The sequence below is a fragment of the Argopecten irradians genome, chromosome 14, assembly GCF_041381155.1.
Source record: "Argopecten irradians isolate NY chromosome 14, Ai_NY, whole genome shotgun sequence".
NCBI classification, from domain to species: Eukaryota; Metazoa; Mollusca; class Bivalvia; order Pectinida; family Pectinidae; genus Argopecten; species Argopecten irradians.
This window is the reverse complement of record NC_091147.1, coordinates 28182507-28192358: the sequence shown is the minus strand read 5'-3', so window position 1 is coordinate 28192358 and position 9852 is coordinate 28182507. Positions and strand designations below refer to the sequence as shown.

The 9852-nt window shown below is 36.0% G+C and overlaps 1 protein-coding gene across 1 annotated transcript; it reads right to left on the bottom strand.

Moving 5' to 3' along the window:
• Positions 1–4237: 4237 nt before the first annotated feature.
• Positions 4238–9359, bottom strand: LOC138307137 (uncharacterized). The gene is made up of 4 exons (XM_069247766.1): positions 9230–9359; positions 8410–8640; positions 7123–7308; positions 4238–6334 (listed from the first exon to the last, which is right to left on the bottom strand). Exons 1-4 carry the CDS (start codon positions 9357–9359, stop codon positions 6138–6140), a joined length of 744 nt encoding a protein of 247 aa, XP_069103867.1. The 3' UTR covers positions 4238–6137.
• Positions 9360–9852: the final 493 nt, after the last annotated feature.

Here is a 9852-nt window from a genome sequence, read left to right as displayed (position 1 = left end):
CTTCATTTTATTTAACCCGCTTAATTGTTTCAGTCACGACGTCACAATGGGTTTATGGTATACACAAAATAACAAAACTGAGCATATTGCAGTACATTAACTTATTATCTATTTAAAACGTCGATAAACAATCTTCTCTGTTTTTATAGACCAGTAGTGTAGATCTATGTTAAAGTACATCGATTTTATTTCTGTGTGTTTAAAATGTTGATAAACAACTTGTCTGTTTAATAAAACACAGTCGTGTCAACGATACTAAATGTCACAATGGCTCGTATTTATTGCTACATCTAACACCTTCGGCGACACATGTCATCATTCACATGCCTGGAAAGTAATATGTTATTGCATGTGATCGATAACATAATTGCTCAGACTAAAAATATTGACTAGTGTGCTTTTTTCATTTTGAATTTGTTCTCGTCACTTGGTATGGCACTGATCACGGAAACACTTATTCAGCATCTTCTGTCTTTCAGTGCCAATTTTGAGTTATATGTTGATGTTAAGAATAGTTCGACGGTCTGGGTCTAAAAAGGAACAGGTATTCCACGGAAATTGATTGTCGACTGCACAGCAGTTCAAAAATTAGAAATTATCTGTTTTGACAACTTTAAAGTCTCGTAACTCTTGCAAGTTTGACGGATTTTGACCAGCGTCAAATCTATCCGAGATCTCCTTTATACAAAACAATATACCAAATTTGATCGAAATCGGACAGTAAATAGTAAAGTTAAACTTTTCCCGGACGCCGACTTTACCGACATAGTGATACCTATATGTCGCCCCTGCGTTGCAGGAGACACAGAAATCCGGCAGATCACTCACTGCATTTTATATTTGAAAAGAAAAGAGCGCGACTAGCGACAATCATCTCGGAACACCTTGGCTGTAAACTCTAATGGATGTGATGTGATAAATACTCTAAGTCACTGAAACTAATGGATGCGAGGTGATAAATACTCTAAGTCACTGAAACTAATGGATGTGAGGTGATAAATACTCTAAGTCACTGAAACTAATGGATGTGAGGTGATAAATACTCTAAGTCACTGAAATTAATGGATGTGAGGTGATAAATACTCTAAATCACTGAAACTAATGGATGTGAGGTGCTAAATACTCTAAGTCACTGAAACTAATGGATGTGAGGTGATAAATACTCTAAGTCACTGAAACTAATGGATGTGAGGTGATAAATACTCTAAGTCACTGAAACTAATGGATATGAGGTGATAAATACTCTAAGTCACTAAAATAGATCGTCTGACTGATGTTAACGATGGCAGCGCACGTACAGTGAAGTACATATGTTATACATGAGGCATGTCACAGAAGACACCGAACAAGCACACCCCATCAAACCAGTCGTCATCATGTCGAACGCTAAGCTGGGGTAGAAACTACCAATTTTAAAGACTATTGGAACGTGCTGAGCAGTGGTTTCGTACCAAGCAATACTTGATTATGAATCACTCACTACATTACAGCAGACAAATATGCATATACAAATAAGGTAGTTTACTACGTTGTACCAGTAACACTATGCAAAGTTATATGTACAACAGTACTTCATAGAAAGACAACATAGGCAAAGGGAGACAACCCTTATTGCTACCATCCCAGGTTGGTAGCTATTTTAATCGGTCGTTTTGCCCGCCTTGTTGTTTGGATTTCACATGGTTATAAAGAGTCTGTTCACTTTGATTGGCTGGCCAAAACGATTTACGTGTGTTGATTGGTTACTTGTTGTTGAAGATTTCATGTGTGTAAGGGGTACCAGTGGGGAAATTATTGCAAACAAATTATCATTTGATAAACCCAGAGAAGTCCGAATGTTTTTTTCTGGTTGTCGGACATTATTCTCAGAAATCACACAAGGCGGCGCTTCACGTACTGAATAGAACATAAGTTCGCATTGGATCCCCTCGAAGAAATTGACGGTTGTTTACATTGTCGGGAGCGCGTGGAGCATCTATATATAGCCTAACTAGTACTGTAAGCTAGATGATCATGACCGTACTTGTAAAAGTGTTCGTATATGGGAGATGATGAAACAAAGTTAGGCTTTACTAAGGGGATATTTGTGGAACCTTATGCGCTAAAGTAAATTGCAGTTTTAACCGAAATATTATGCTTGTTTCTATGCGTACGATATGTATTACACCAACTTGTCCAAGTACATGTACATGCATATCAGTACAGTACTATTAAACGGAAAACTTGCATGCATTAAGGAAATGCCCACTGCACCTTCTGAACAACTTTTTTAAAATAAACAAAACGTTCATTTTCATAACGCAGGTCGTATTATGTTTCACGACGTCGTCATAATTACAACGCGTTAGTTGACAATATTTCTGCGCCAGACGGCAAAACTTCAACTTGTGTGGTGTTGTAACCTCATCTTTGGCCATATTATGTTATAATTGTTTTAAAGAATCTTTATTTTTCTTGTTTTAGAAAGGTAGCCTAGTGGCCCTTTCATGAATATCATGAAGTTGATAATCTTTTACATTGAATGCGAAAACATTTAACTTTTATGAATCAAAATAATTATAGTGTCAATTACATTTAATTTAAACTGAATGTAATTTTGTATTATTGCATATGAACTACATTTAGTTGCACTGTGAAATACTTTTGTTTATATTAATTGGTAAAAAATGTACAGGAACTTTGGATATTAACGTAGAAATTATTTTAATTACAATTTAACGGTAGTTTGTATCTTAGACTGCTGGTGTATGAAGGATGTATTTACATGTAGAGAGCAGCCAGGGCTAGAGTGTAAGCTTACTAGACTCCCAGGACCCTGTGCTAGAAATGGTAATAACAATACAAAAATGTATTTTGGAAAAAGGGTCTTTTTATAATAATATAAATTATGCAGTTCACATACCTGAAATGGTAGACAACTGTTTATCTTTACCACCTAAGTGTAGACTATAGCTAGCTAAGTGGACCACGTGTAGACGCCAACATGTGGATACTGTGTTTCGCGTGAAATTACTGACTTCCGGGTGGTATTAAGAGTTACCTCCCTTAATATAAGGTATCACGACATCAATCTGTAGGTTCTAGGCCTAGCTATATATGAAAGTGGAAATGATGAATGGATCTCCTCCTGTGAGAGGACACTACATGTATAATGATTACATGCCTATTCTGAATAAACTTTTTATGTTTAAAAAAATTTAAAAAAAAGCATTTAATTTATCATTCTTCAAAATTTGAAGAATTGTCATAAGAACTATGGCAGCTAATTGTGAACAGAACAATGTGTCAAGCTTTCTTATTATTGCTTCCTAATGGATAATGCTGTATGATAGCCTTCTTTGCTTTTCGGGAAGCTAATAACTGATATATTAGGACAAAACACATCCAGTGCTAGTCACGGCCCTCTGCGACACGCACACTGAACAAACTACCCTACAACAACACCACATATGATCGTCTGCCGTTATGCTTTTCCCAACTCCATGCTGTTACTTGCAATCAAAGCTCAAGGTCTTCGGTCGTGATCGTGTCAACGACTCACCAATTTACCCTACATACCAAGTAACCGGTAGCAGCCGCATTATATACCAGATATACACCAGATTTCGGTCTATTTTAAGCAAAGCTTCTTGACCACCTAAATCTATAGTCTGTACATAATCATAATTATATTTGCGCAAAAATTCAAAAGCTTTAACTAATGAAATATTGAGCACATCTAGTTCTATACCTTATATACAATATATACACTATATGTCCCTTGTTTTAGCCTGCTTATAGTAATGTCTTCAATAACAGCTAGGGTAAAACTTCATGTCGTAGTTCTTCCAATAAGTGTTTATGAGGGTCTTGAATATGTTCACCGACTCGGAATTCACAATTTCTGAAGGTAATGAGTTCCAGTCGTTGATCACTTTTATTGCAAATGAATGTTTCCGAATGTTAAGTCTCGTATGAGGTTTCAGTAATCTTTTATTGTGTCCCCTTGTTCTGTAATGGTCTTGTTTGGTCAGCATGCTTCGGCCTCTATCACTGATTATGTCAATTTCATTAATAATTCTGAATACTTGTAAAACATCAGCTCTTTTACGTCTGTACTCTAGAGATGATAATCCAAGTTGACGTAATCGGTTTGAATAGGTTAAGTCGGAAAGTCCTTTTACTAGTTTGGTGGCCCGACGTTGCACATTTTCTAGTTGCTGAATATCCTTAAGTAGCAGTGGACTCCAAACTGTGGCCGAATGAGAGATTTATATAATGGCAGAAACATGTCTTTGTCGAGTGGACCAAACGTTCTCCTAATCATCCCCAGAAGTCGATTTGCTTTCTTGACACAAGTTGATACGTGTGTGCTAAATTTGAGAGTTGGATCAAATATCACACCTAAATCCTTTTCTTCGCGTGTAATACTTAATATACTTTGTCCGTTATTCCCCAACATACTGTACTCGGTTTCTGTGTTGTTATTTCCAAAATGCATAACTTTACATTTGTCAGCATTAAATTTCAATTGCCATTTCTGTGACCAGTCGTCCAATATTGAGATCTCTTTGTATTTTTTCCGAATCGTCGATGTTATTGGCTTTCCCATATACTTTGGTATCATCCGCGAAAAGTTTCGTTATGGAATACGTTGTTTCTGGAAGGTCGTTGATAAATATAAAAAATAAAACAGGTCCGAGCACGCTACCTTGGGATACTCCATCCAGGATGATGTTGTTCCGTTTAAAACAACCCGTTGTTTTCTATCTGATAGAAACGCCTTTATCCATGCGTTCATTTTACCATTAATTCCCAGAGCTTTAATTTTTGACAGCAGACGTTTGTGTGGAACAGTGTCAAATGCTTTTCGAAAGTCTAAATATACAATGTCCACATTGTTGCCTTCGTCTAGTTCCCTTATGATATCATCTAGAACTTCAAGTAGTTGCAATGATGTAGATTTTTTTGATCGAAAACCAACCTGTTCCTCACATAGAAGTTTATTATTTTCCAAAAAGTCCATAATATGATTTCGGCAAATTGATTCCAAAATTTTTACGACAATACTGGTTAAACTCACGGGTCTGTAATTTTGGGCTTTCTGCTTGTTCGCGTTGCTCAAAACACGATGGCTATTCAATGGATGTACTTTGGCACATCACCGAGCGATGTTCATTCGGAAACTTATGTCTTTAAGAGTCGCCAATCGATAGAAAGATATTACAAGACAGACGACCAGTTCCACTTCTCGTTTACTGGCTGTATTTATACTCAACGAGGGAAACGCCATGCAATCTATTTGTACTTTACCCATATCGCCCATAATGAAACTTCTGATTGACATTCCCAAAAATAACACGCGTACAGAGAAACATATTCATTATACATTCACCTCACAACTGTGTGGCCATTTAGAATCTATTATTTCAGACATGTATGATTATGCCATGCTAAAAGTAACGTCCCAATCAACCATGACGACATCGTCAGAATCTCCGTGCGGACGCCTCATATCAAAACTACTATTTCCAGTAAAGAATATGTTGTATCCTTCTCAGCCAATCAAATTCCGAGTTATTTGCTGGGAGAAAAACCATGGCTTTGCGATATCAAGAACACCAGTCTATCATAATATCAAACTGAGGGTATTGTAGGGAACAACCAACTAAATAAAAAGACCTTCGAAATGGCCCTTGTGTATACAAGATTGAGTCCAGGATAGAATTTTAACCCGGCCGCTGATTGGCTGGCTAATTATGAATTTCAATAGTAAAATTGTTTGACAGGTAATTATTCCTAGATAACCATGATATGAATTTGGAAATTCATATTGAGATTTATTATCAAAATTTCAATTTTGATAATGAAAAGGTAAAAATATTAGAATTTCAGGATTTTTTAGTGCAAAATGCGCCTGATTTCAATGAAGCTACCCTGGTTAGAGTTTGAGCAGAAGGACCCAAACTTTTTTTTCTATCTAGTGTCATATGATAACCTAGACTTTAATTATAGAACACAATAGCTGACTAATATCTCTTGTTTTAATAATACAGTACAAAACTTCAACAAAATTTAACATTGTTGTCTATGTAAAATTATTTAGTTGGTTGTTCTCTGTACGGAAAAGGATTTCAACAGATTTCTTTTGTATTCTCTCAGTGATGACATATGAAGAAGAGAAGTTCCGAACAGTCAACACTGGATAGTCCTGACTGTGTCATCATGACGCATGCGCCATCCGAGGGGTCAGGCTGACTGGGAGACCACAGTGAGAGGTCGCTGATTTCTGTTCCGTCGTCATATCGCCAATCAGTCTCGTAATGGCCGGATACGTAGAAGCGGTAGTCTTGTACTGCAAGGAAAGGATTGAAAAACGATTAGAACTATTTATTTGAACGACATATTCCCGTTTTAATTTACCTTCTTGTTTCATGTACCCAGTTTTCATTCCCATTAAATGTAAAACAACACGACAAAAGGGTAACTTGACCGGTCATCTGCTAGACACGTGTTAAAGTGTGTTTAAGATGTCGCTCATGGTGGCCATCTTTGATTTCCCCAACAATAACGGATCAGGATATATTAGAATCATGCAGCTAAATTGCACTAGTATGACTTTATAAAAAGTTCAAAATGTGTTTTCAAGACGGCTGTCGTGACAGCCATCGACGATTTCAAAAGTAATAGAGTAACACAGAACTATTTCAGATAAATCCGATAGGGGAAACTTTAAAAAGAAGAAGTAAGTATGTGGAAGGCGGACGACGACGAACGAAGCTCGATGACTATAGATCAGATGATCTACACTTCGCTTTGAGTAAATATTTGATTAATTAGCAAGCGATTCGTTAGGCTTACAGTGTACATGGTTCAACCAAACGATTTTCAGAACATAACAAACCGCAATGAGAACCAACTAGCACAAGATTCATAAGGATTACAGTGTAAATGTCTACCAAACGAATGCCATATAACCGTCGTTGGAAGGATTATTTTCATGATTTTGCGAAGCAATGCTTTGATCGCGACAATATAAACCATGAGGTATTAAAACCACTAAAATTTTGTTTTCCGTTTTAGACTAAAATGCGAAAATTTTGACTCGTGAAAATAACCAGCATTTCGGTATGTAGGACTCACTCATGACTTTATTGCTGGAAATAACTGCCTGCAGAAAAGACATTTGGGGTGCAGACATCTTGATCAGGCTGGTAAACTGCTGCTCACATCCTTGCGCTGCGCTGGATCGGTTTTGTCGCATCTCGTTCACCTTGTATATGCCTTTTCTATCATGATCCGATTCGTACATTAACCTATCCGTATTTACTTAAAAGAAAATGACTTCGTCAGTATAAAACTGTTACACATTGGGCCTACTACATGTAGATTGTCAATTCAAAACTATCATATGTAGTTTGGGTAGTTGTACTTTTAAAATACAATTTTCAAACTCTTTGCTTTTGCACTAATGTAAATTGACACTTTTAGAGTCAATAGTAGAGAACGCCATAGCTGTCTGTATGGTTCAAACAAATTACTTAAATGTATGTTTGCAATTCATTATATGGTGTTATAATTATATGATTTGATCATTTCAATGTGTGGTATCATTTTATCAATATTTGATTTGATTTGACCAATATATCATTTGCTTTTACCATTATTATATTTCCATTTGTCATGGTATCATTTGCTTCTACCATTATTATATTTTCATTTGTCACGGTATCATTTTCTATCATCATTATATCAATCGATTTCATCATTATTTGATCAGGTGACATTTATATTTGATTTACATTTATCATTGGTTTATATGGTCTTATCATTAAATCATTTTCTTTTATTGTTGCTATTTGATTTTATCTAATTTGATTTTATCGTTATTTTATTCTCTTTTACCAATGTATGATTCTACTATGAAATGGCTGTTTAGACTTTAGTCTTGGCATTTTTTTTCAATATATAAGCAGAAAAAGTGCTGATTGTAATCCAGAATCAACAGTGCTTTAAAAGAGAGATATACTTTTCATAATATATTCGATGCTATTTTTATCGTGTAATCTTAGGAACAGCGCTTCAGCAGGATGGGAACCATGCCAATGCAGAAATTATTAAAGTAACACTCATATCTTTTCTCTTCAAATATGGACATTGAAAACATTTGTAATCGGCAATCTAAAAAAGTAACCACCTGATGTTCGTAGAAGTCATCCTAAAGTTCAATGGTTCATGCGAGGTAGCTATATCGTATGTGTTTTCTTGGAATGTAGTTGTCATGGAATGTTATAAGTCAGATGATTATATTGTAAGTTTGATACGAGCCAATATTCTAAAAATCGACTTCCATTTGGAATGTGAAAACTGATGTCATTAATAATGAGACCTAATGTAAAAGTATTTTTTTTATTTACAACCGATACTTACTTGTACTATAGTAATACGGTGTTTCCTGACTGACAAACGACCTGTTGATATACTGATTGTAACCATTACAGGTGATCCCGAGACAGATAAAGGACACACATCTGTCGTTCTCTGTACATGCACGTGCACAATCGACAAAAGTTGACACGCCCGCCTGCAGGATACGATATGGCGCCAACGCCCCTGTGTTGCTAATAGATGCCATTCTGAATCGTTTGCTGCGACGGTATCCTAAAATGATATCAATATCTGATACAAATAGAATATAGAATAACCATTCAGTTCATAGCTATTAGACTTTTTATGACACGATTCACCTTTTTTTAGTTTACGAGTCTTGGCTACTTTTTATTACATAACTACAACAATCTACATCTCGAAAAATATTAACGTCATAATGTGTAAAAAAAATCCCTTTTTTAATGCTTCCTATAATCCTGACGTTATGTTATTAGCCACTGACGTCAAACCATGAGGTAAGAATGGATTTATACACGGACGCTTTAGACGCACATCCGTAACACACTCGTAGAATTCAAAGATCCGCTATTGGACAAGATTTTTTCGGTCACTTGAGATGGATAGCACACACCACGACACATGACATATCAGTCCTATTGTTCACCTATCAGTCATACTTACGGTATGTTCTACTTTAGTCACCCCATTCATCAATACTTTTAGCCTTAAAAGTTGAAAAAAATCACAATGCAGGGGAAGCCCTGGTGAAAACGATGGCGTACTATAATACATATTCTTGCTCTTCTTCAGGGTTTTGGAGTACATTCTTATTGATCTTAAAATGTTTCCATAGTTATACCTTTAAAAGGCACGTAGCACCCACTGACGTCGAATCGCAGACAAATATGGAAGTTCCAGTTCCTGGGATTGACGCGGATGAACTTTGCTGTTATACTTGGTGTGACGCTTGTCCTTACGACTGCATCCATATCGTCGTGAGGACTCCCGGGGAACACCTACAGGACAAGGAAACATGTTACTGAAAGTATCTCTTACAACAAATTAACTATTTTTATATATCTAATTAACACAATTGTTTTCTTAAACTAGTGAAACGATATTTTTGAAACTAAATGATCCATTGATGCAGTGCTTAATACATCTGTATCCCCTCAGCATACTTTTTCATAGAGAGTGTATTGCAGAAACAATCCCATAAAATAAGTACAGAATGTACATGATGCGTTGATGTAATGCTCAATACCCCCTCAACAGTTTTTGTCATAAAGAGCGTATTGCAGAATAAATCCAATATAATAAAGTAAATATTGTGTAATAAGATATTATGAAAGAGCGAATGGTTTGATGTTTGACTAGACTAAATGTTCTTTCAGACGTTCCGGTTCTTAGTAGGTTATGTGCGTTGTGGGTACTTACTTATGTCAGAATTGTATGTTTGTGTTGAATCGACCAACCAAAATT